At 43.9% G+C, this 25,514-nt stretch overlaps 2 protein-coding genes across 3 annotated transcripts in view; one reads left to right on the top strand and one right to left on the bottom strand.

The window, feature by feature from the left end:
- Positions 1 to 757: 757 nt before the first annotated feature.
- On the bottom strand, positions 758 to 16,679 carry Noa1 (nitric oxide associated 1). Of its 2 annotated transcripts, XM_052198416.1 has the most exons (7): positions 15,148 to 16,677; positions 13,816 to 13,980; positions 11,978 to 12,183; positions 9,444 to 9,575; positions 5,697 to 5,813; positions 3,239 to 3,356; positions 758 to 1,141 (listed from the first exon to the last, which is right to left on the bottom strand). In XM_052198416.1, the coding sequence occupies exons 1-7, from the start codon at positions 16,295 to 16,297 to the stop codon at positions 945 to 947; spliced, it is 2,085 nt and encodes a 694-aa protein (XP_052054376.1). In that variant the 5' UTR covers positions 16,298 to 16,677; the 3' UTR covers positions 758 to 944. The 2 variants fall into 2 exon arrangements, with proteins under 2 accessions (XP_052054376.1, XP_052054377.1); XM_052198417.1 differs by lacking the exon at positions 5,697 to 5,813 and having other exon boundaries at positions 15,148 to 16,679.
- Positions 16,680 to 16,745: 66 nt separating this feature from the next.
- Polr2b (RNA polymerase II subunit B) overlaps positions 16,746 to 25,514 on the top strand; it is a 36,911-nt gene continuing 28,142 nt past the window's right edge. Inside the window, exons 1-6 of the mRNA XM_052198411.1 lie at positions 16,746 to 16,883; positions 18,552 to 18,624; positions 20,997 to 21,147; positions 22,707 to 22,819; positions 22,947 to 23,166; positions 23,556 to 23,714. Of these exons, the coding sequence (XP_052054371.1) occupies positions 16,865 to 16,883; positions 18,552 to 18,624; positions 20,997 to 21,147; positions 22,707 to 22,819; positions 22,947 to 23,166; positions 23,556 to 23,714 (735 nt within the window). The 5' untranslated portion in view covers positions 16,746 to 16,864. The remainder of the gene's footprint in view (positions 16,884 to 18,551; positions 18,625 to 20,996; positions 21,148 to 22,706; positions 22,820 to 22,946; positions 23,167 to 23,555; positions 23,715 to 25,514) is intronic.

Here is a 25,514-nt window from a genome sequence, read left to right as displayed (position 1 = left end):
ACCAGCCTACCCCACCCCTTGTGCTGTGCATACTAATAAAGCCCATGGAAGTTCAGGTTGTGTGGTCCTGTTATTGCTGCTACTCAGTCATCAATGCCAGTGCAGCCCACCAGATAACAGCTCTTCTATGTGTGTCTGTTTTCTGTTCCTGGTTTCCTGGACTGAACTGAAGGATGAGGCAGGTCCTCTGTAAGTGCGGTTACACAGTTGTGAGCTGCCACGGGGGTGGAAGGAACTGAACCCAGATCCTCTGAAAGAGCAGAGCCATCTCTTGACTATCCTCGGCTTACCATACTATTTGGGAGGCTGTGGAGTCTTGAGAGGGAAAGCCTAGTTGGCAGAAGTAGGTTACTAGGAACAAGCCTTTGAAGGTTACAGCCCAACTCCTGGTTCTGGTCCTCTATTTCCTGGTCCTCCTGTCCTTCCTGGTCCTCCTGTCTCCTGCTGTCCTGTTCGGTTAGGGCCAGCATGGATTGAAGTGGTCTGGGACCAGGAGTTAAATCTTTCCTCTTTAAGGTTGTGTTTGTTGGCTCTTTTGATAACGGTGACCGTGAAAGTAACTCACAGCACGTTGTTAGCAGTTCAGATCCGATGGGAGGTGGCAGCTACATTCTTGGGGGTTAGGTTATTTTGGTCATTCAATTACTAGGTTGCTTTGTCAACCAACAACTCCAAATAAAAGAAATGAATCCCTGTCTCCATGAAAATCTGAAGGAAGTAGGCCTCCTCTTATGTACCCTTGGGTCACAGCTCCATGGACACTAAGAAAGAAAGATTTTTATTTATAAATAATGAATTATATGAGCATAGTCCTAAATAGCTCAAAAAGCTGACTTTTAGGTTCTGTAAGAATGGTAAGTGTTTGCGGGCCTTTCTTGTTTTTGTGTTGAGTACTTTCCGACATTTCAGCATTCACTGTCCAGCGTGACCCGCAGCTGCCCCACTCATCTGTGCTTCTTCAGATTGTGTACCAGGGATGGAGGCTTCTTAGTTTTATAGGCCACGCTTTTCCTGATGCGCTGTCCTTTGACATTAACGATATATGGCAAGACAGGGGGGCGGACAGTCAGAGCAGTCCCTTCGGGTGTGTAGCCCCGGAGATGCAGTGTGCCCTCAGAATAAGGTGTTACTGCTACCCAGCCTGTAAGACATTCAAGAGAACATAAAATGTTGTTATCCATCATCTTAGGAAGGAAATCAAATCAAAGCACACAGGGTTGGAGAATGCTCAGTAGGTAAATGTGCTTGTTACATACTATTGACAACCTTAGCTCAATGCCTGGACCTCACATAAAAAGCCAGGCAAGGGGTGCAATGGATGGCTTGGTGGTTAAGAGTGTAAATTGAAAGAGGACCTAAACATCCCGGGTGGCTTACAAGCACATAGAAATCCATTTCCCAGGGATCTGATGTTCTCTTCTGGGCTTTGTGGGGACCTGCGCTCAAGTGCACCTGGACATACATGAGCTGGCGTGTTAGAGCACTCAGAGGTAGAAGCAGGAGGATATGTGTGGGTTCAAAGTCAGTCTGGTCTACATAGAGAGTTTCAGGACAGCCAATCAGTGATGGTTTCTAATGAGACTGTGTCTCAAAGAATAATAACTTAGATATGGTGAACACATCTGGATCTCCCAGTATTCCTCCAGGGAGATGTGAGGCAGAGAAAGGGCGATTGGCTCGAAGCATGTGGATAAGCTAGCCTGGCATCTGAAGCTAAGCTATAAAAATAAAGATCTAAAGCTGGGCGGTGGTGGCACACGCCTGTAATCCCAGCACTCTGGGAGGCAGAGGCAGGCGGATTTCTGAGTTCGAGGCCAGCGTGGTCTACAGAGTGAGTTCCAGGACTGCCAGGGCTACACAGAGAAACCCTGTCTGGGGGGGAGGGGGCAAACAAATGAAAAAAAACAAACAAAAAACAAAACCAAAAAAAAAAAAAAAAAAAAAAAGATCTAGCTCAACAAGCTGGAAGAACCAACACACGTGGGCTGGAGAGGTGGCTCAGAGGTTAAGAGCTCTGACTGCTTTTCTAAGAGTCCTGAGTTCAAATCCCAGCAACCACATGGTGGCTCAAACCATAATGGGACCTGATACCCTCTTCTGGGGTGTCTGAAGACAGCCACAGTGTACTCATATAAGGACTAAATAAAGTCCTACAATGAAAAATCATGAAATAGATTTGTAAAAGGTACAAAGCCATTTTCAGAACAAGTTGCATTTTTTTTTTTTGTTTTGTTTGTTTGTTTTTGGATTTGTTTTTTTCCAAGACAGGGTTTCTCTGTGTAGCCCTGGCTGTCCTGGAACTTACTTTGTAGACCAGCTAACAAGGTGCATTTAAACTAATGTGTTTGTCTTAGAAGAGAGCATGTACCGGGCGGTGGTGGCGTATGCCTGTAGTCCCAGCACTCTGGGAGGCAGAGGCAGGCAGATTTCTGAGTTCGAGGCCAGCCTGGTCTACAGAGTTGAGTTCCAGGACAGCCAGGGCTACACAGAGAAACCCTGTCTGGAAAAAAAAAACCAAATCCAAAACCTTTTTTGAGACAGGTTTTTTTTGTACAGCCCTGGCTGGCCTGGAAATTTACTGTCTATACCTGGCTGGTATCGATTCTCCTGCCTCCCTCCTGAATGCTGGGATTAAGGGTGTCTATCATTATACCAAGTGCTATAGCTCAGGCTAGCCTTGTACCCGAAGTAAACCTGCCTTAGCTGAGTAATGGGATTATAGATGTGAGGTACCATATCTGGTTTTTCCCCCCATCCTCCTTCAGCCTCTTAAATGCTGGGCTCACAGGTGTGCCACCACACCCAGCTTTTTATTTTTATACTTGAGTCTCACGTAGCTTTGACCTCCAGCCTCTGCCCTGCAAATCCTGGGATTTAGGCACATGCCACTGTACTTGGCCTATGCTCTGCTTTTTTAAGAGTACATTACCAGGGCCAGGCAGTGGTGGCACATGTCTTTAATCTCAGCACTTGGGAGATAGAAGTAGGCAGATCTCTGTGAGTTTGAGGCCAGCCTCGTCTACAGAGTGAGTTCTAGGCTAGTTAGGGCTATACAGAGAAATCATGTCTCTAAAGAGTTCTTTACTAGTCAGGGACTGGTGGCATACATCTTTAATCCCAGTACTCAGGAAGCAGAGGCATGTGAGTTCTAGACCAGCCTGGTCTACAGAGGGAGTTCTAGGACACAGAGGATGAACCAAAACCAAAGCCAAACAGCAACAACAACGGAGTACGATACCTGCAGAGGAGAACTTGAGATCAGCTACTGCTTCAGACTTTCCATCTCCCTTTAATGTGATGTCTTCAGCAACAAGAGGAGGAAACTGGGCCATCCGTTCTCTTCCACCCATTGGAACCTTCCAGTAGAACAAAAGAGATTTGGAATTTCAAATCAAATTCCCTGTAACTGGGGTTGGGCATGGCAGTTCACACTTTGATCCCAGCACTCAGGAGACAGGGAAGTGACTCTCTGAGTTCAAGGCCAGCCTGGTCTACACAGTGGAGCACTACTCTAGTCAGGGCTATACACTGAGACTTTGTCTCAAAACAAAACTAAAGAAACCTCAAAACCCATCATGGCTGGAGGTGGTGGTCAATAATCGTACATTGGAAGGCTAGGGGAAGGAGATTATCATGAGTTTGAGGCTAGCCTGGGCTACAGAATGAGACTTTTTCCTTCTTCCTTCTTGTTTTTTTAAATAGGCTCCAATGCTATCTTCAAACTTGCTAGGTAGCTAAGGATAAACTCCTGATCCTATTGCTTTGGCTTTGCAAATGCTTGAATTATGGTATCATGCCTTCTTAGCTATCTCAAAAAACATGACAAGTAGAAAACCCTCTTCTGTTGTATTAATAAGTGTATTAGGGATAGTGGGCCCGGCCCTGGCAGTGATCTGAGCAGAACTGCACTTGTGTTCATGCTGTTCTCATAACCACCACAGGAATTTGCACGGAATAGCATCAGAGCAAGGCCCCTCCTTCCAAACACCTTAGTTGTTTTAGGTGTGAACAGAAAGATTAATCTCTGGCTTCTTTTTTGAATTCTTTGACACAGTTTACTGTAGCTCAACTAGTTTCCTACTTGATATACATTCAAGGATGATGTCGAACTACAGATCTTCCTGGCTCTATAGTCCAATGTTGGAGTTTTACACACACCTGGCTAATTTTTTTTGGTTCCCTTTTCAAGACAGGGTTTTTCAGCCCTGGCTGTCCTAGAACTTGCTCTGTAGACAGAGCCTGGCCGTGACCAAACAGAGGTTTGCTTGCCTGTGTCTCCCCAACTGCTGGGATTAAGGACATGCACCACCACTGCCCGATGACCTGGCAGCCCTTTCTGTTTTTAGTTTGGTGAGCACCGGTACTAACCACTGCTCTACTGGGTGTGCCTGTTGTTTTTGAGACAGCTATTTTATCATTATCACCCAAATACAAGTGGCACTTAAAACAGTCCCATGGCCGCAGGAGGGCTCAGCAGGTAAAGGCACGTGCACGGTAAGCCTACAGACCCTTGGCTTCAACTCTGGAGCCAACAAAGAGGCTGAAAAGAGACCTGACAACACAAAGCTGTCCTCTGACCTCCACATGAAGGCTGTGACATGGACCTCAGTATGTACACACACACACACACACACACACACACACACACACACACACCACACAGTGAAAAGCATACAGGAGGCAGCACTGTGACCTTTCATCACTCCGAGGCAGAATCTGTTTTGGGTCAGCCAGGATACCCAGCAAATTCCAGCACACCCAGGACTACACCCAGTGAAACTGACTCAAAGCCAAAAGAACAAACAACGTGAGAGAAACAGGTGAAGAGTGCCCTCACGACTTAATCTTTTCCACTTCTCACAAGTACATTATGCCTTAATACATGATACACTTATACAGAGGCATAATACACAGTGGAGCAGAAAACATGCCCAGAGCCATAGCTTTGTTAAGTTGTGCTGTGGGGGAGACATCAAACCCCAGCAGGATGCTTCAGTGTCTGTCTCTCCTAGCTGAGCTCCCTGAGTCCCTGGGATTAGGCACGAGGCGGGAAAGCTTTTCTGCTCAGAGCAGTGCTTCTCAGTCACCACCGACAGTTTGGTTGATTCTTCATTGTGAGTGGCTCACATATCTGCTGCAGGATGGCTTAGCATCCCTCGGGACCTACACATGTCAGATGCCTTCAGTACCCCTCAACTGTGACAAAAATCTCTACCTTCTTTTTGATCTGAAAGTCAAAAGGCTGGCCTCGAACTCATAGAGATCCGTCTGCTTCAGCCTCCAAATGCTGGGAGTAAGTAAGGTCTGTGATGACTCCTGGGACTTCTTTCCCCAGCTTGCCAATAAGCTTTTCTGCAGTAATGTGGCTATCAGGCTGAAGTGGCCTGTGTGACTAAGGAACCACATTTTAACTTTCATGTAATCTGACTAGAGCACTACATGTGGCTAGGGCCACCATACTGGATATTGCACTGGAGAGAAAAACATACTGCTGTGGCTTCTGTGGGCTTGGACCAGATCCCCTTTTCATGTAGAGCCCATCCTTGCTTTATACCTGGAATGCTTGAAGAGTAAGGTGAGACTAGCGTTAGCTGACAGAAACGGATGGTTCTCTACCAGGCTTTATCAGCAGAGGTATGGAACCGTCCTAGGGCACAAGAACTGTAACTATGCAGCCATTAGGCTGGATTGCTTACCAGTAGCAACTCCTGGCCTGCATGTTTCGCATACAAAGCATCTGCCTTGTCCAAGGAAGTAATATGAACAGGAAGGAAGTTGGAAGCCACAACTGTAAACCAGGCTGAGTAATTTCCCTTAAGAAAGGAAGAAAGTTATTTTACAGAACAGAAATCTTGGAAAATCTGTACATTGTAATGTATAATTTAAAAAAGAAATAAAACCTGTGTATTTGGTACATACCTCTGACCTCCCTGGCAAGGGAGAGAGAGGCAGGAAGATTAGGAGTTTCAAAGACCAGCTTGGGATACAAGAGACTTAATCTCAAAACAACAAAAAAAGGACAAAATAGAAATAATCTATTTTAATGATTCTTGTAAAATGTAAAACTCAGGCCTTTGCAGACTTTATATAAAAAACAAAACAGGCATGGTGGTAAATCTGTAGGAGGCTGAGGCAGGAGGATGTTGAATTCAAGGTCAACCTGGGCAATATATGGAGTACCATTCTTAAAGATCAAAGAAACAGAGCCGGAGAGACGGCTCAGTGGTAAAGAGCACCAGCTGCTTTTCCAGAGGTTCCAGCAACCACATGGTAGCTCACAACCATCTGTAATGGGATCTGATGCCCTTTCCTGCTGGGCAGGTATATATGAAAATAGAGCACTCATATACACAGTAAATAAATACTTAAACAGGCAGGCCTCCTGGTGGGTTAAGCACATGCCCCCCACGCGATGGTCTAATTGGTGGAGGAGAGCCCTGGAGCTGACTGTGGAACCTGCCCCTGCCCGCCAAGGTACACGGGAAAGGCTGAGGGAAAGGCTGAATCAACAGACAAAAAAATATGCAAGCCAAAGGAAAGAGGGGAGCAGACAGGCTGGGGGGCTGACCTTCAAACTGCAGATCTACCCAGAGGAAACAGACTGAAAACCATGTCCGGCCTCCGAGGACCAAGAAAGAAGTCAAGTCCGACTAGCCAAGCACCGGCTGTCAGTGGTATCTCCCTTCTTGTACAATTCAAAACAATCTTTTTATCAACTTTTTATCCTCCTGGAGCTGGGAGACTTTTTTTTAGTAGCTTCTGAAGCATTTTTAAAAGGGTGGTTTGTGTGTGTGTGTGTGTGTATATGTGTGTATGTGTGTATGTGTGTGTGTGTGTGTGTGAATCATAGCTCATCCCATTTTTAAAAGTGTAAATGATCTTTTTAGGAGGTAAAGTCATCTTTTGGTTGTTGGGGAGGCTGTGACTGTCTCAGCTGTCAGCATAACACCGATAACAAATGTTATTGTAACATTTTTTTACAACAAAAAGCATACTAAACTGCAACTTGGAATGTCTGGAATATTTTCAGTTACATTTGGTCTCATGTTTCTATAACTGTTTCCTATAAACCACACTGTGGTTCTTGCCTTGCCAAGACTGTGAAGTCTTTAGTCATGGCAGTCCATTTTCCTAACAGTTGTGATAATGTGCTGTGAAGGGTGGAAACTCTGAGTGGTACTGTTTATGAGTCAGCTGGAGTGAAGGCTCTGAGCGCTTGACAGTTATGTGAGGTCGGAAGGAAAACTTGCCAGGCTGGAGGCTGGAGCATCCTGGAGTAACTGTCCAAGAAGAAGTGCAATGCATGGCTCTCCGGGGTCTTGCTATGTCAACACAACATACGACTTAACCATGTTAACAACGGAAATGTCTGCGTGCTGCTCCTCAACCAATACAATCTCAGTGGCGGAAAAACAAAAAACAAACCCCTAAACCAAACTATGCAAAGGGAAACAAAACAAATGAAGAAACAAACAAAACACGCCCCCCAATCAACAAAATAGTTTTATATCTAATATATCTAGTATTAAGAACACCAAAGAAGGGCAGAGGCATGACTCTGAGTTTGGTTCCCAGCATCCACATTAGGAGCCTATAGCTCCAGGGGATCTAATATCCTCTGGCCTCCATGGGCTCTTGTATACAAATGGCCCACAAAAACTCACATAGGCACAGATATACACATAAAATAAGAAGTAAATTATTCATTTTTGTTTTGTTTTGGGTTTTTTTCAAGACAGGCTTTCTCTGTGTACCCCTGGCTGTCCTGAAACTCACTCTGTAGACCAGGCTGGCCTCGAACTTAGAAATCCGTTTGCCTCTGCCTCCCAAGTGCTGGGATTAAAAGTGTGCGCCACCACTGCCTGGTGAAGTAAATTATTCTTAAAAAAAAAAAAAAAAGAAAGAAAGAAAGAAAAAAAGACAAACTTCCCAAACCAAAGCCCAACAAAAATCCAAAGCCACCAATAAGGAAATGCATGTTCTGACTGTAACTCTGTAGTCAGGTTTAAAGTATTAACACCATGACTGTAATGGCATGTTCAAGCCTTCTAGGTATAAAAGGCTAAGTTTTCCACGTAGTGTGAATATAAAGCTAAGAAACACTCCTTAGCAGTGGTCTGTAAGTTGCAAATAATATATCCATGGTTCATTTTTCCTTTTTGTTCCCACTTTGGAAAAAAAATGGAGAGAAATTCCTGAAGATTCTCAAAATAAGCTATGTAAGTGAAGTAAGCAAAATACAGTGAATTAGGGCTGGAGAGGTAGCTCAGTGGTTAAGAGCACCGACTGCTCTTCTGAAGGTCCTGAGTTCAAATCCCAGCAACCACATGGTGGCTCACAACAATCTGTAATGAGATCTGACGCTCTCTTCTGGAGTGTCTGAAGAGAGCTACAGTGTACTTAGATATAATAAATAAATCTTTAAAAAAAATACAGTGTATTAGAATATACGAAGAGGTACATTACCTTGGTCCTAACAATTTAGGAAATGACTAGTACTTTATCTTAAGTGCCTGCTTTATGGCACAAACCTTTTTTTGTTAAAAAAAAAAAAAGTGTACACTGTATCTCTTTTCAGACACATGAGAAGAAGGCATCAGATTCCATTAGGGATGGGTGTGAGCCACCATGTGGTTGCTGGGAATTGAACTCAGGACCTCTGGAGAAGCAGCCAGTGCTCTTTACTGCTGAGCCATCTCTCCAGTCCCTGTCGCATACCTTTAATTCCAGTGCTCAGAAGATACACCCCGAGGCTAGGCTGGGCTACAAAGTGAATTCTTGGACAGCCAGAGCTATACAGAGAAACTATGTCCTCAAAAACAAACAAACAAACAAACAAACACAAAAACAAAAAAAAAGAAAAAAGAAAAAAAATGACAGAACCCCTTCCTCCCCAAACCCTATAAGATATATACAGGATTCACTATCTCATTAATGACAGTTTTAATTGCATTGGTTCTAAATAGGGTCTCATTCTCTAGAACAGGCTAGCCTCAGCCTCACTGAGATCTGCACCTCCGCCTCTGGAGCGCTGGGATTAAAGGTGGGCGCCTAAGCCCTGCCTTTATGGATTTTAATTTTTGAGATATGTGTGTATCTGTGTGGGGCTCCGTTCATTGGCTGCAGGTGCCCGCTGCTCCGAAGCGGGCTCCCCAAGGCTAGAGCTGAGTGGTGGGAAGTCGCTCAGCGTGGGTGCAGGGAGCTGGACTATGTTCCTCCGACCGAGCAGCAAGTGCTCGTAAGCTGAGCCAGCTTCTCTGGCATCGATTTCACAGATTGTAACACAGAATTTTTCTCTATTTTTACTATAAAATTTTACGGACACACAAAACAAGCAACAAAAGACTTAGTTATATCGAGATTTTACCAATCTCTTCATGTATCTGCTGTCCTGAATTACATTCTAATACTTGTTCATTTTCCAATAGCACAGACTTTCTTACCTGTAGGAAGTCTATTCGGGCTATTCCACCCAAAAATAGAACCATTCCTGGCTTGAGGACAAAGGTTCTTGGGATAATAGAATGTGTTGGCAAAACAACGTCGATTTCTTTTTCTGTTAGAAGATTTAAAATCTGTAAAGCGAGAGACAAGATTTAGAAGACATATTTTGTGACTTACTTATAAAATTAAGTACTGAAAAATGTTCAGACTTTACAGTAAACAAAATTATGTTCACTAACCACACATAAAATTTATATATAATCTCTAACTTTTATTTTTATTTCACAGCCGAGTTCTAAACATCGATTTCTTTTTCTGTTAGAAGATTTAAAATCTGTAAAGCGAGAGACAAGATTTAGAAGACATATTTTGTGACTTACTTATAAAATTAAGTACTGAAAAATGTTCAGACTTTACAGTAAACAAAATTATGTTCACTAACCACACATAAAATTTATATATAATCTCTAACTTTTATTTTTATTTCACAGCCGAGTTCTAAACAGTGGCGAAATAACTTCATAGGTATATAAGACTTTCCTATGATAGCACTATCCCCCAAATGTCAAAATTAGAATGTACCCCAAAACACGGTTGGCTCACAAAGAACGGACATGTATGCTCCAGGATGTGGGTGACAGCAGCTTCCAGCTTTACACTGGACAGTGCGATCTCAGCTCCTAAAGATTAAGCATGCAAGTATCAAATGCAAAATGGTCTATCTCTCCAAATCCCAACTCTGGGAGGCTGAGGCAGGGGGACTGCCACAAGTTCTAGGCTAACCTGGACTCCGTAGTATTTTCAAAGACCCTGTCGCAAACAACAAAAATACCCCTCTTGGTTGGAGAGATGGCTCAGCGGTTAAGAGCACTGACTGCTCTTCCAGAGATCCTGAGTTCAAATCCCAGCAACCGCATGGTGGCTCACAACCATCTGTAATGGGATCTGAGTCCCTCTTCTGGTGTGTCTGAAGACAGCTACAGTGTACTTATATATAATAAATAAATAAATCTTAAAAAAGAAAAAAAATACTATACCTTTAAAAAAAAAAAAAAAAAAAATACCCCTCTTCTTCAAACTAAAGCAGAAAGCACAGTGGTCACTCTACATTAGGAACTAGGCCGTAACTTGAAGATCCTTTCTCTTGAAAAACAGAAAATCAGTGTCATGCATTTTAGCTTGTCAGGCAAGACTTTTTTTTTTTTTAATTTTTTAATTTTAGATGTGTGCATGCCTGTAGGTGGATGCCTGCAGAGGCCAGGAGAAGACATTAGATCCTCTGAAACAGAACTTAAAGGAGGTTGTAAGAGAGAACTGGGAATTGGACTTGGCTCCTCTGGACAAGCATCAATGTCTCCAGACTAAAAACAGCAGTCATGCTGACGTCTCTCCAACTGCAAGACCAAAGGTTTTAAAGAAACGGAACAAAAACAGAAAATGAAAGCTAGGGGTTACCAGATTCTGCTAAGATTTAAGGAAAATAAAATTCATTTAAAAATGAAATCACAGTAGCTAGGTGACGGAACCAACCTTGGTATCTATCAACAGGAAGACGAGTTTTAGTTCCACAGGGAGCTTTGAATAATGAATGAAGCCATGGTTTTTGTAGGAAAATGGATGCAACTAGAATATTAAGCAAAATGTGTGCATTACCAGGCTTACCTAAATATTGGTTGAATTTAATCAGACAAAAGCCAAGTGACTGGGAGACACTGTGGTCTTAGGGAAAGGATAGATCGTGGCAGTGTTGGTGGAGCTGACCCTGTTCAAAATGCTCCCTCACTTGGCCACTTAGAATTTAAAGTATTTCAAGGTTTGTCAGAGAAAATACATACGGGGGCTAGAGAGATGGCTCAGTGGTTAAAAGCACTGACTGATCTTGCGAAGGTCCTGAGTTCAAATCCCAGCAACCACATGGTGGCTCACAGCCATCCATAATGAGATCTGACGCCCTCTTCTGGTGTTTCTGAAGACAGCTACAGTGTACTTACATATAATAAATAAATCTTTAAAATAAATACATACATACTCTGTTGGTTCCACACAGTTTGAAGAACAAAGGGTACATGTTACAGGGAGACTTTCAGTGCAATGCAAAGGGCAGGCAGTCAATAGCTGAATACCCTGGGAGTTCACATGAAATTGCCCCAATAAGTTGTCATAGTCACTTCATCAAGCTATAGGACATCATGACTGACATGTTCTCAAGTGAATTCAAGCACAGACTAGGAGGCTGGACCACAATACTTGTAATTCCTAACCTTAACGTACAGGAATCTGTAACACACCTCTCCCTAAGGTAGCAACCACATTGTTAATGCTGTAGTTTGCCTACAGCGATGCCAACAGAGTGAATACAGAATTTGCGGCATATACATTCATCCTTGAACTGTTTTCATGAAGAAACCAGAATTGAGTTGTAAAATGGAAGCACTCCTTTTGCTTTTTTTTTTTTTTTTTTTTTTTGGCCAGTTAAGAAAGTACTTCTACTTAAATTAAACATAAATGTTTCTAAAAGGAAACAAACACATACACAGTTTTCTTTTGTAATCCCAGGGGTGTCATAAAACCAGTGGGCATCTTTCACGTCCTCTGGGGTGAGTTCTATTTGTTTGGTGTTTTTGCGCACAGCCACAACAGGTTCATTTCCCATGTCAAAGGCCAGGGAGTCAGCATCAAACTCGAAGGGAACTTCTTCCTTCTGTTCTGAAGAGTGCAAGAATGTTCTTCCAACTCTTCCTACAACAAATTAAACTGAGGTTATCAGACACTCCTTTAATGCTTTGATTCTAGGTCATAAGAAAAAAAATTACATGCATCAGTGTTTTGCCTGAATGTGTATATCTGGAAGAGGGTGTTGGATCTTGGGAACTGCAGACACTTGTGAGCCGCCATGTGGGTGCTGGGAATTGAACCTGGGTCCCCTGGAAGAGCTTTTAGTGCTCCAAATGCTGAGTCATCCCTCCAGCCCCAAGAAAATTTTTTAGATGAGCTCTCTTTACATAGTTCAAGATGGTATTAAACTTGCCATTTTCTCTCCTAGTGATAGGAATCATCAGACATATATGTATATATACGTACACATGTACGCATCTATCTTGATTGTTGTTTGTATTTTGGAAAAAGACCTTTTTGAGACCGGCTTGCCTCAAAACCACTATGGAAATGAGTTTTGTTTTTTTACTTTAAATCTCCTCTAAGTGTTGTGATTACAGGTATGTACCTGACATCTCTGAAGACCTACCCACTCTAAGAAAGGGTAGCTCTGGTATCACTATATAGCTCTGGCTATCCTAGAATTCTCTATGTAGAAGAGGCTGGCCTTGAACTCACTGAGATCCACTTGCCTTGCTTCCCAAGTGCTGGGACTAGGCTGCACTCTGAAGATATCTTTTGTTTGCCTTAAACAAATCACTCTAACTATATGTATGAATATGAGACTGTGGCTATGATGATACTTTTGTCTTCTTTTTAGAAGATATGTGGGTCATTCTCTCCACAGTCAATTGTGTTTCGGGCTGTGTATATTTAGTCAGGTATTAAAAATCCCTTTTTGTTTTCCATTAATGAAATCATAGGAAAGATACCAAAGGGATGGAGAACCTAGTCAAAAACTAGTTTGGGTTTCTAATCAATGGGTGCCTTTCCTACAAAAAACCTATATTCTTTTTTTTTTTTTTTTTTTTTGGTTTTTTTGGATTTGGTTTTTTCGAGATAGGATTTCCCGGCTATCCTGGAACTCACTCAGTAGACCAGGCTGGCCTCACAAAATAAGTAAATCCAATAGAAACACTTAGAAAGCAAAGGGCAGTTCAAGAATTGGGAGCTGCAGGGAGAGCCCCGGGGCACCAAGTGACACTGTGTAGAGGGCCCGATGCAAGGACCTGATGCAAGGAGCGCGTCCCACAGCTCACGACCCTCCGTGGAAACTAAGAAATCCACCTGCCTCTGCTTCCCAGAGTGCTGGGATTACAGGCGTGTGCCACCACCGCCCGACCCTATATTCCAGAAGCAAGTCTCTTCCTAGAAAAAAATCGCTCTTCCCCAGCGGCTACACTGGCTGCACTGCGTGGCTCTAAACAACTTTTCACAGAGGAAGGATGCATACCTCTTATGTAATGCATACCTCCAATATAGTGCATACCTCCAATGTAGTGCATACCTCCAATGTAGTGCATACCTCCAATGTAGTGCATACCTCCTATATAGTGCATACCTCTTATGTAGTGCATACCTCCAATGTAGTGCATACCTCCTATGTAGTGCATACCTCCTATGTAGTGCATACCTCCAATGTAGTGCAAACCTCCTATGTAGTGCAAACCTCCTATGTAGTGCATACCTACTGCATACCTACTATGTAACGCATACCTACTATGTAGCCATGCTTTTTCAGGTGATTGAGCTGACTTTGTTCTTGCTCACTAAGATCTTCTTCAGCTTTGGTCGCATCTTCTTGAAGCCTTTTTTGTCTTTTAAACATTCTGTAAGGAGTCGGGTTGCAAATAGGAAACTTCAGGAGGTTTAATGTGGTACCTGAAATACCAGAATAAGGTTTTCAAAAAGTGTGAGAGAAGAAAACCAAGCATTTCTGATTTATTTCCTTTAACTTTCATGACAACCACTATGTAATTATACCGGTACTTTACAAATGAGAAAACAGGCCTGGTGACTGGTTCACAGGCTAAGTCAGAATTTGGATACAAACTTGCAAGTCCATTTTACCCCTGCTTTCCTATTTATCCTATCTGTGGTTCTCAACCTTCCTTATAGTTCCTCATGTTGTGGTGACCCAACCATGAACTTATTTTTTGTTGCTACTTGATAATTGTAATTTTGCTACTGTTATCAGTTGTAAGTATCTGTGCTTTCTTACTGTCTCAGGCAATCCTTGTGAGAAGGTCTCCCAGAGAGGTCACGACCCACAGGTTGAGGACCACTGCTGCAGTACAGCCAAGGTAGTTCGGCCAGAGACAACTTTCAGTGTGAACTACCTAAGGGTGGCTAACAGAGTTAAACTCTGCTTTCAAGGGAGCACACCTAATTCTTAAGACTGTAACTCTCTAAGTATGCATGTTTCCCTCCTTCCTCAGCTTTTTCCTTCAGACTGGCTCTTGCAAGGCACCTCAGGCTCTAGAGCTGTGATGACACACAGTATCACCATGCTAAGCTGTTAGTTTCTTTAACTCACAAGTCTGGTGCTTCTTGAGATAGCTCCACACATACTGCATCAGCTGTTTCACAGTGGAATGTAACAGTCCAAGAGTAAGTAAATTCAGGGGGTAAGGGTCTTAGTTAGACTAAGAAAGCAAACTGTTTTGTTTACAGATCTACCACACAGTAGCCTCCAACTATGTAGCTGAGAATGGCTTTAATCCTCCTGCCTCCACCTCCCTAGTGCTGGGGATGTAGGAGTTTGCCACCACGCCTTGTTTATGGATGCTGTAGATTAACTCAGGTTTCACGTGTGCTAGGCAAGCAAGCACTTTAGCGATCAAGCTTTATCCCCAGTCCCTCTAGAAACATTTCTATCAGAAAACCAAACATGCATCGAATTTCCAAACGCTAACCTGTCACAAGAGGTATGACCAATGAGAGGAAAAACATTTTAAAGGGACGGTTCCAGGCAGCTCAACGTGGACATTTAAGGGTAGATGTACTAGGTGCCTGGGTCAAATCTAATTCTCAGCAATGGGGCCTCACCTGGCCAGGGGGAGATGGTGGCCCTGTCGATGGCTTCGGAGCCCTTGGCGGTGCAGTAATCAGACTCCAGGAGTGTGTTAAAGAGAGTGGATTTGCCAGCATTCGTGGTGCCCACCAGGTAGACGTCGCCGCGGTAGCGCCAGGAGCGCTGAAGAGCAGAGATCAGTTCTTCAACTCCATAGCCGGTCTTGGCGCTGATCAGCCGCACGTCCTTGACTACCGTGCGGGACCTTGACGACGGATTCTGATTCTTTATCTCGTTCAGTGGCTCTTCCCCCGCAGGATACTGTGGTCCTCGATGACCAGGGGCCACCACCAGTCCGGCGCGGATGCAGTCGTCCCACAGCCGCTTCCGCAGCCGCTGCAAGTAGCCGGGAGCGTCCTGGGGCAGCAGGTCCACTTTGTTCCCCAGCACGAAGAGCTGCTTGGGGCCCACCAGCTTGGGCAAGTCGGGCAGCAGGGCGTCCGGCAGGTCAAGCAGATCCACCATATAGAGCACCAGAGCGGGCCCCGGCCGCCGCAGCGCGGTGCTTACAAGCTCCAGGTACTGATCGCGGCTCACCTGCAGACGCAGGGCGCGTCGGTGGTGCACCAGTAGCCAGCAGCGTTGGCACACGGTCCGCGTCGGGCCTCGGTCCGCTTGTGCAGCGTCGCGGAACTTCTCGCCCGGCAGGTAGCCCGGCAGGCCGGGATGCTGGCAGTGCAGCTCGGCTCCGCAGCCCGAGCAGTAGATGCCGCTGGGCGGCACCGATGCATCTGGAAGTTCTGGGACCGGCAGCGCCCGGAGGCCGGCCCGCAGCTTCTGCTGAAGCCACTCCTCCCGCCGCTGCAACCTCTGTCGTTCCTTCTCCTGCTGCAGCTGTTGCAATTCCCGCAGCTCCCGCAGTTCCCGCAGCTGTTCCTCAGGGGTCCGCTCCGGGACGTACTCCGGGAACAGAAAACGTTCCTCCGTGTCGGTGCCTTCTTCATTGTCCTCGGTCGCCGTGGAGCTAGGGGGAACCTGGCGGCCCAGGGATGATGCACGCTGGCTGATGGAGACCTCACACTTGCCCTCCAGGAGCCACCGTGCTGGGCCATAGCAGGCAGCGGCTGGCGCGGGGCCCCGCAGGAGCCCGCAGAGCAGCCAGCGACCCAGGCGCGCGGGCAGCATGTGGACAGCGCGAGGACAGCGCGGGGAGGGCGGGGCTTCGCGCGCGCACGCGTACTGGCGTCCGAGAACCAACTCGGTCAGGGACTAGAGGCGAGGGAACTGTCCAACGGCGTGGCCAAATCTGGATTTCTCGCGATGAAAGCTCTGAGATCGAGAATTGAGTCCAAGGCACGGACTAGATAGAGCTGGGTGAGCAGGAGAAAGTCCTCAGTGCTCAGCCTACGCCCAGATCCATTTCTTTCCTAAATCTCTACACAAATCAAGTGGCATTTGTGCAACAACACTGAAAAACACGCAGCAAGAAACTTTCATTAGCTGAATCCAACTTCTCAGCGGCAGCCAGCAACCTATAATTCGCACTTGCGCAGTTCAAGCCCTTCAAACTTTTTTTCCCCTGTCGTTTGCGCAGGCGCAAACTTTACATCCCGCCCCCTCGTTTAGACGCCGAGGATTCTGGGAACACCGGAGACGGAAATTACTTCGTCTGGCACTCTTGAGTTTGTCGCCGCGCTTCCCATCTTTAGCTTTGTGATTTCGGGTTAAGGGCTCCAGAAACCTTTGGACAAGATGTATGACGCCGATGAGGGTAGGTGACCACGCAAGACGCGCCTCGCGCTAGCTACTTAGGCGGGACGGCGGGGGACCTGCAGGGATCTGCGCCAGCTGCCGCGTCCCGTTCGTGGCGCGCGCCCAGCAGCCGGGTTCCTACGCTTTAGCCCGGGAACCAACTTGGCATTGCTAGCAGTGCAGGCTCAGGGAACCCTAGGGTTCACGTTCCTGGGTCGGCTTGACTGCTCCCTCCACGGCCTCCGGTTAAGTCTATAACCACCTTGTAGAATCGACGTAGCGTAGCTTCTTAACATTCGGTTGTTTTGACATTGATTGATTTCTTGTATCTTTTCAAGTCGACTTATTGAATAGCTTTTTTTTTCTTTTTCTTTTTTTTAATGGCACAGGGAATTGAACCCAGGGTCTGTCTGCACAGACTCTACTTCTGAGTCATATTTCTAGGCCCGGGTAACTCAAGTTTTGACCACGTCCTTGTGTTAGACATTGTTAAACCCTGGACGTATTAGGGACAAAGAATGGGTTCTGGGTTCACATTCTTAAACCCTGTCTTCAGTTTAAGTAAATTGCCTTAAAATATGACCTTCAGCGGCCTCTTCCCACGAGATGACAGTTCTAGGATGGTATGTATTCCATTTTCACAAGGACAAAATGGCTTTTTACTTTCATATGCATACTTCTTAGCACTACCCATTTTATTTTCATGTTGTGTTTTTTTTTTTTAAAGCTCCCTCTTTTCTGATCAAAAATCATTTTATTCCAGCTCTTTGTGGCTGTCCTATGCATCCCCCCTCCTTTTCACATGGAAACAGTAGAAGCAAAAGCTTCAGCTTTTAAAATTGCTTCAACATTGATCAGACCCATTCATACCTCATAAAAATCTATTAGAATCATTATAGTCTTTTTAAAATTATTCTTGCTTGAAAGAAATTTAGAAGCTTTTAACACCATTATGACATTTATTTTGTGTGTATGTGTGCAGGTACACACATGGAGTTGTACCATAGAGGTCCTGGACTTTGAATTCAGGTTCATGGCCCTCAGAGTATATGTTTCTATAGATCATATTTCACTCCTCACATACTTTTAACAGGAACATGATGTTCAAATAAAGCTTCTATACTGGACTGGAGATGTAGCTTGATGCTAGTATTGCCTGGTGTGGGCAGTGCCCTGCAGTCAATCTTCAGCTCCGAGGGGAACAGGTCATACTATTTGGAAAGTTGTACAGGGTGTGGTGGGCATGACCTGACTCTGCTTCAGAGTTTCTGTTTTTTTTTTTTTTTTTTGTTGTTGTTGTTGTGTTTAAAAGACAGGGTTTCTCTGTGTGGCCCTAGCTGTCCTGGAACTCACTCTGTAGACCAGGCTGGCCTTGAACTCAGAAATCCTCCTGCCTCTGCCTCCCAAGTGCTGGGATTAAAGGTGTGCGTCACCACTGCCTGGATGCATGGATTTTCTTGATCAGACAAAAATTACAAATTCTCACAACTTAACCGAAACTTTGCTATAAAAACTATATAGGAAGAATATTAATATGACATAGGGATATGACATTAATTGAATGAAATTTTAGGAAAGTGGGTGAAGTGGTTGTCTCTTATTTAGCAGAGTGCTATTTACTTCATAGAGGTAACGTGTGAACTCGTGGCATCTCTCGGGCAGTGAACATAGTGTTTTGTTTTTGCAGATATGCAATATGATGAGGACGATGATGAAATCACTCCAGATTTGTGGCAGGAAGCATGCTGGATCGTGATCAGGTAACTCTAGACTGAACAGAACGGGCTTTGGTAGATATTAGAAGGTGTGGGTCCTGTTCTGTTCCTTCTGGGCAGACCTTGGTCTTCTCTGTGCTTGCTAATGTATGTAGCATGTATTAGTTACTTACAGGGCTTGCTTTGTTTTATGCAGACAGTACTGTGTGCAGCTCTGGATGCTGTGGAACTTGCTATAGTCTAGGCTGGACCTGCAGCACTCTTGTTTCAGCCTTCTCAGTGCTGGGATCGGAGGGACACCTCACCATGTCTGGCTATATTTATTTATTTAAAATATTTCCACCTTAGAGAAAAGCTAAAAAATTCACTTATGTACTTTACAGAAGCCTGTAAATATTGACCTTATACTATTTTGTTTGTTTGTTTTTTGTTTTTTAAGATGAGGGTTTTTTCTGTGTAGCCCTGGCTGTTCTGGGCCTGGTTTTGTAAATCTGGCCTCGAACTCACAGAGATCTACCTGCCTTTGCTTCCTGAATGCTGGAGTTACAGGCATCTGACACCACAGCTGGCCTACATTTTCTTTTCTTTTCTTTTTTTTTTTTCCTCTCTTTGCATTTTCCCTAGAAACATTGGAGAGTAAGTAGCAGGTACTTTTCACAATATGGGAATTAATGCTGATACAATAATCTTATTTAAACTACAGACTCTATACATTTTGCTAGCTATCTTACTTAGTTTTACAGCAAAACAAAAAAAAAATTTTTTTTTCTCTTCCTGGACCTAGGGCTATGTATGGAATTTATTTTTGTCAATTAGTTTTTTTGAGACCAGGCCTCGTGTGTAGCACAGTCTGAACCGGAACCTGCTAGTCCTCCTGTCCCAGGTCTTTGAGGTTGCGCATTTTGTTGTTCTTTGTTTTTAGTTTTCTTTAATTTTGTCTTTTTGTGTTTATATGCCTGTGTGAGTTTATGTGTGCCTAGTGTACAGGTGCCCATGGAGGCCAGAAGAGGGCATCAGATTCCCTGGGACTGGACTTGCAGGTAATTGTGAGCCACCCTGTGGGTGCTGGGGATTGAACTTGGCTCCTTCAGAAGAGTCCGCCGTCTGCTGCTCTTTACCAGGCTGTGTAAAGCTATGTCTTTAGCACCAGGAATATGGACTCTTAACTGCTGAACCATTTCTTCAGCTTCATGCATTTTCTTTTATGACTTATTGTTCTGCTTCCTTCAATCTGAATCAGTTTCTCAGCATGTCTTTTTTTAAGATAAGAAACCTGGTCAGTTATTTTGTACACTACTTGTGGGTTGTGGTTTGCTTTCCTTGTATTGTGTTTTGATGAGTCCTTTGGCAGAAGCATAGCACTCTGTATTAAGAGGTGCACTTATTATTATTGGTGATGTTAATCTAATTCTGTTTTTAAATGATTGTAAATGAGTAAAGTCATATTGTAAATGAGAAAATGAGTAAAGTCCCATCAAACTTGTATTTCAGTCCAGACTCCGACCCTTTTCCAAGTGTAATTGAGCTGAAGTAAAACACAGGATGAACACTAAAAAATAAGTGACAAAGTACTACCCTGTTATGTCAGGATCACCACACGGACAGTCACATTGCATATAGTAACACGGCACTGGGGAATGCTTGAGTTTGAATGAAGTTTGTTTATAGATCAGCGCAGCCTTATAGCTGTTATGTTGCTCCTTTCACCCTCCCAAACATGTCTACAAAGAAAACATTCCTGGCCTTATGTAATGATTGAGCTGTATTGGTTGGCATCTCATGAATTTTGTTGAGTTGGATTAAGTCAGCAGTTCTCAATCTTATTAATGCTCTGACCCCTTAAAACAGTTCCTCGTGGCTGGAGAGATGGCTCAGTGGTTAAGAGCACTGACTGATATTCCAGAGGTCCTGAGTTCAATTCCCAGCATCCACATGGTGGCTCACGACCATCTGCAATGGGGTCTGATGCCCTCTTCTGGTGTGTCTGAAGAGAGCAATGGTGAATACATAAAATAAAAAATAGAAATAAAACAGTTCCTTATGTTATGGTGACTCCCAACCATAATATTATTTTCTTTGCTGTTCAGAACTGTAAATTTGCTACTTTTGGGTTTTGTTTTGTTTTGTTTTGTTTTGAGACAGGGTTTCTCTTTGTAGCTCTGGCTGTCCTGAAACTCACTTGGTAGACCAGGCTGGCCTCAAACTCAGAAATCCACCTGTCTCTGCCTCCCAAGTGGTGGGATTAAAGGTGTGTACCACCACTGCCTGGCTACTTTTATGAAAAAATACATATTTTTTTGAGATTACCAAAAGGGTGACAACCCACAGGTTGAGAACTGCTGGATTAAATGAAAATGAAGAAATATGCTAGAACACAAATTGAATTGTAACTGATTATGACCTTAATATTTTCCTAGTTCTTATTTTGATGAAAAAGGCTTGGTCAGACAACAGCTGGATTCCTTTGATGAGTTTATTCAGATGTCTGTTCAAAGAATTGTGGAAGATGCTCCCCCGATCGACCTACAGGCTGAAGCTCAGCACGCCAGTGGAGAAGTTGAAGAGCCGGTAAGACGGTTGTTTCCCTGCTGCACAGGTGGAGGGGAGCATCTGAATCTCAGGCCTCCTCCCACTCGGTAGCTTCCGCAGTGTCCCACAGCACCTCCACTTAGCTCTGGATTTATCTTTGTTAATGAAGATGTGCATTTATATGAAATGATGTAAAGCCTTAATCTTTACTCAGATAGTACGTACTTTTTGGTTTTAGGATGGACTGTAGGGCCTTACACACACTAGGTAAAAACTCTACCTCCTAAGCTTTGTCTCATTTCCTTTTTAGTTTTTATTTCAAGGCAAGGCCTTAGTAAGTTGTTCGGCTAGCCTTGAATTCTCTCTCTCCTCTTGCCTCAGTCTTCTTAGCAGCACTAAGAAGGCACTGCACTTTACTGTCAATTGTGTTGGCAACCTCAGCAGGCATCATGGTCCCTGAAGAAGCATGATGAAAACACGGGAGAAAATTCTTGGGTTCCTTTTCTCAGGATGTAAAACATAGGTAAAATGCCAGGCAGGGAGGGCTGCGGGCGGCAGGGGATGGGGAGGGGGGTATCTGTGAGGAGGGGAATGAAGTTTGATTTTTTGAAATAAATTTAGAGCAGATGGCATACCCGGTAAATAAATGTCTATTTGAGCCAGACAAGGTGCTGTCTGCCTGGGATCTCGGCATGTGGGAGGTGAGGCGCCAGCGAGGCTCCAGTAGAAAGGCTGCCTTGGATGTGTGGTTAAGATGCACAGTGAGGCCGTCGTCTCTCAGCTCCCCCATCCCAGGGACGAGGCCTCCTTGTTGTTGTCCTTAAGGAAGCAGTCAGAAATAAGAGAACACCTCTGGGTGAAGAGATGCACATTCTGAGTTTGGTTCCTAGTGCTCCTAGGCCTCACACACTCTCCTGGCTTCCTTAGGTACCTACACATGGGGACTTTACTTTTAAAGATAATATATGCCTTACCTGGAAGTAGAAATAATCAAGATAATTTCATTTATTTTTGAGACATTTTCTTTATATACCCCTAGTTGTCCTGGAATTTGCTTTGTAGACCAGACTGGCTTCAAACTCACAAAGATCTACCTTACCCTGTTACCTGAATGCTGGGATTAAAGGTGTGCACCACCATGTCTGGTTTAAAAAAAACCAAAAATATTAATTTTATTATTTTAACATTAATAATCAATAATAGTTATTAATATAAATATACTTAAGTAATAATTATATTGGTATATAACAAGTATATAGTATAAATATTAATATAAGTAATAATTTAATAGTATTTATGTGTAATATAATACAGGACAAACCACATCACTGTAATGTGGATTTCAAGTTTAGAGCATCCTCATGTCAGTAAAATTGATTAGTTTTTGTTAGGTTGTAGAGTTACTTCTACTTAAAATGCTAATATCAGTTAAGATGGAGTCATTACAACTTTAATGTGTATTTTGGGGCAAGATTTTGCTATATTGCCTAGTCTGGCTTCAAACTCATGATTCTCCCACCTTGGCCTTCTAAGTGCAGGGATTAAAAATGGACAATAAGAGCCTGACTTTCAAAACTTATGCTTTTGTTTAATTCCAGCCAAGATATTTACTGAAGTTTGAACAAATTTACCTCTCCAAACCTACTCATTGGGAAAGAGATGGTGCCCCCTCCCCAATGATGCCAAATGAAGCCAGGTTAAGAAATCTCACGTAAGATAGACCTTTTCCATTTCTTTGTTAGCACCTGATACTGAATAAAATTAAAAAAAAAAAAAAAAACCTAAGTAGTTATTTTAGCAAATAACTTCTGGCCACTTCTGGCTCACTTTATTTGCAGGTACTCTGCTCCGCTCTATGTTGACATAACGAAGACAGTGATTAAGGAAGGTGAGGAGCAGCTGCAGACTCAGCACCAGAAAACCTTCATAGGGAAGATTCCGATTATGCTGCGCTCTACGTACTGCCTGTTGAATGGCTTAACAGATCGTGACCTGTGTGAGCTGAATGAGTGTCCTTTGGATCCCGGCGGCTATTTTATTATTAATGGATCAGAGAAGGTATAGTGGTATTTAAAACACTCCAAAAAGAGCACATGCTACTCCTGCAGAGGAATAGAATTTGGATCCCAGGCCTACACACACACACACACACACACACACACACACACACACACACGAATTTTTATAAAATGGAAAGTATGCATTCCTACAGATAACCTGAAAGTGACAGTTGAGTTATTTAAGGTGTGATACCTAAACTTTTGTAAATTAAAACTTTATGAAATTGTGCATAATGTGCAGTAGAAATTTGCCAGTTGTTGAAGCGTGTATATTTCTGTGAAGTATAAGCCTGTTTGACTAGATTAAATAACCATGCAGGTTTTACTTCTTGCTATTTCAGTGACCTTTTTGGTTTCTAGGCTGTAATTTTCTTACTGTTTCCATAGGTTCTGATAGCTCAAGAGAAAATGGCAACAAACACAGTCTATGTGTTTGCCAAAAAGGATTCCAAGTACGCCTATACAGGAGAGTGCCGCTCATGCCTGGAGAACTCTTCCCGGCCCACCAGTACAATATGGGTCAGCATGCTGGCCAGAGGAGGGCAGGTATGGCGAGGCCGGGCGCAGGCCTCGGGCCTTTTCCTTTGTGCTTTGCTTTATTACTTAAGTATGTTTGTGCTGGGGATTGAACCTAGAGCTTATACAGTGCTCTGTGCTGAATGACAGCCCAGCTCTGTCTCATTTCTTGTTTTATAATTTTTATTAAGGCATGTTTCTTTTCTTTTCTTCTCTTCTCTTCTCTTCTCTTCTCTTCTCTTCTCTTCTCTTCTCTTCTCTTCTCTTCTCTTCTCTTCTCCTTTCCTCTCCTCTCCTCCCCTCCCCTCCCCTCCCCCTCTCCCCTCTCCTTCCTTCCCTTCGTCTCCCCTCGTCTCCCCTTGTCTCATCTCGTCTCGTCTCGTCTTTTCTTTTGTTTTCTTCTGGCTTTTTCCAAGTCAGGGTTTCTCTGTGTAGCCCTGGATGTCTTGGAACTGACTCTGTAGACCAGGCTGGCCCCACACTCTGAGATTTGCCTTCTTTTGCTTAAGTGCTGGGATTAAAGGTGTGTGCCATGCCTTGTTTTATAATTTACTAGACTATTTAAGGTGTGTTTTTTTTGGGGGGGAGACAGGGTCTTACTGTGTAGCTCAGTTGTTCTGGAACTCACTCTGTAGACCAGGCTACCCTTGAACTCACAGAAGCATGCCTCTGGCTCCTTAGTGCTAGGATTAAAAGGCTTGTGCTACAATGCCCAAGTTATATTTATCTTAATTATGTGTATGTATGTGTGTGTACATGGCTATGTGCATCTGAGTGTAGTTAATTATGTGTATGTGTGTGTGCATACGTGGCTATGTGCATCTGAGTGTAGTTGCTCAGAGACTAGATGCCTAGAATCTTCTTGGGGTTGTAGTTATAGGCGGTTATGAGCTGCCCATTATGGGTGCTAGGAATTGAAGTCACTTGTCTTTAAGAACAGTATATATTCTTAACTCCGATCATGTCTCCAGTCCCATCAGACTAATTTTTGGGGGGTGGGGTGAAGAGGGTGCTATTTCAACACAGGGTTTCTCTGGGTAGCCCTGGCTGTCCTGGAACTTGCTCTGTATTGGTCTGGTTGGCCTCTAACTTGAGATTTGTCTGCCGCCGCCTCCTGAATTCTGGGATTAAAGGCATGCACCAGTACTGCCTGGCCTGTCTCTGCTTCCTGAAGCATCATGAAGATTATAAGTGGAAGCCACAGCAATAGCTTATTGGTTGACTTATCTTTTGTATTAGTATTTTGGCTGCATGTGTATCTGCACCACATGTGCAGAGGCCAGAAGAAGGTGTTAGAGTCCCCAAGACTGGAGTTACAGATGCCATGTTGTGAGGTGCTATGTGGACTCATACCTGGTTTCTCTGGAGGAGCAGGAGTGCTCTTAACCCACACAGCTTATGTGGTTCTGGAGATGGAGCTCAGGCCCCGCCCATGCTTGCTACAGCAGACACCTTACTGACTGAGGCTGTCCCTTAATCTGTTGAAATGTGAATTAAAATTCTTTAAATTTATTTTATTATGTGTATGGGTACATTGCCTGCATACATGTTTGCACGACATGATTACCAGGTGTGCAGGGAGGCCAGTAGAGAGCATTGGATCTGCCATGTGGGTGCTGGGAACTGAACCTGGATCCTCTAGAACAGCTGAACCATCTCTCCAGCCACTAAAATCCGTTTTAAAATATTTATTCTCTGTGTGTGCGTGATGCTGCTGCAGGGGACGTGTGTCACAGCACATATGCGGAGGCCAGAGCACAGCTTTATGGAGCCAGTTTTCTTCTTTGATCTTTTTCTGCATTCTGATTATTGAACTCTGGTCTCCAGGCT

This window comes from Apodemus sylvaticus, chromosome 11 (assembly GCF_947179515.1).
Source record: "Apodemus sylvaticus chromosome 11, mApoSyl1.1, whole genome shotgun sequence".
Lineage (NCBI taxonomy): Eukaryota > Metazoa > Chordata > Mammalia > Rodentia > Muridae > Apodemus > Apodemus sylvaticus.
This window is presented reverse-complemented; position numbering and strand designations above follow the sequence as displayed.

Excerpts from the sequence above, each read along its gene's own strand:
- Noa1 (XM_052198416.1), bottom strand. The coding sequence starts at position 16,297 with ATGCTGCCCGCGCGCCTGGGTCGCTGGCTGCTCTGCGGGCTCCTGCGG. Across the intron at positions 13,981-15,147 it reads CACCATCTCCCCCTGGCCAG|GTACCACATTAAACCTCCTG; the intron begins GTGAGGCCCCAT and ends CTGGTATTTCAG. Across the intron at positions 3,357-5,696 it reads CAGGCCAGGAGTTGCTACTG|GTTCCAATGGGTGGAAGAGA; the intron begins GTAAGCAATCCA and ends TTCTACTGGAAG.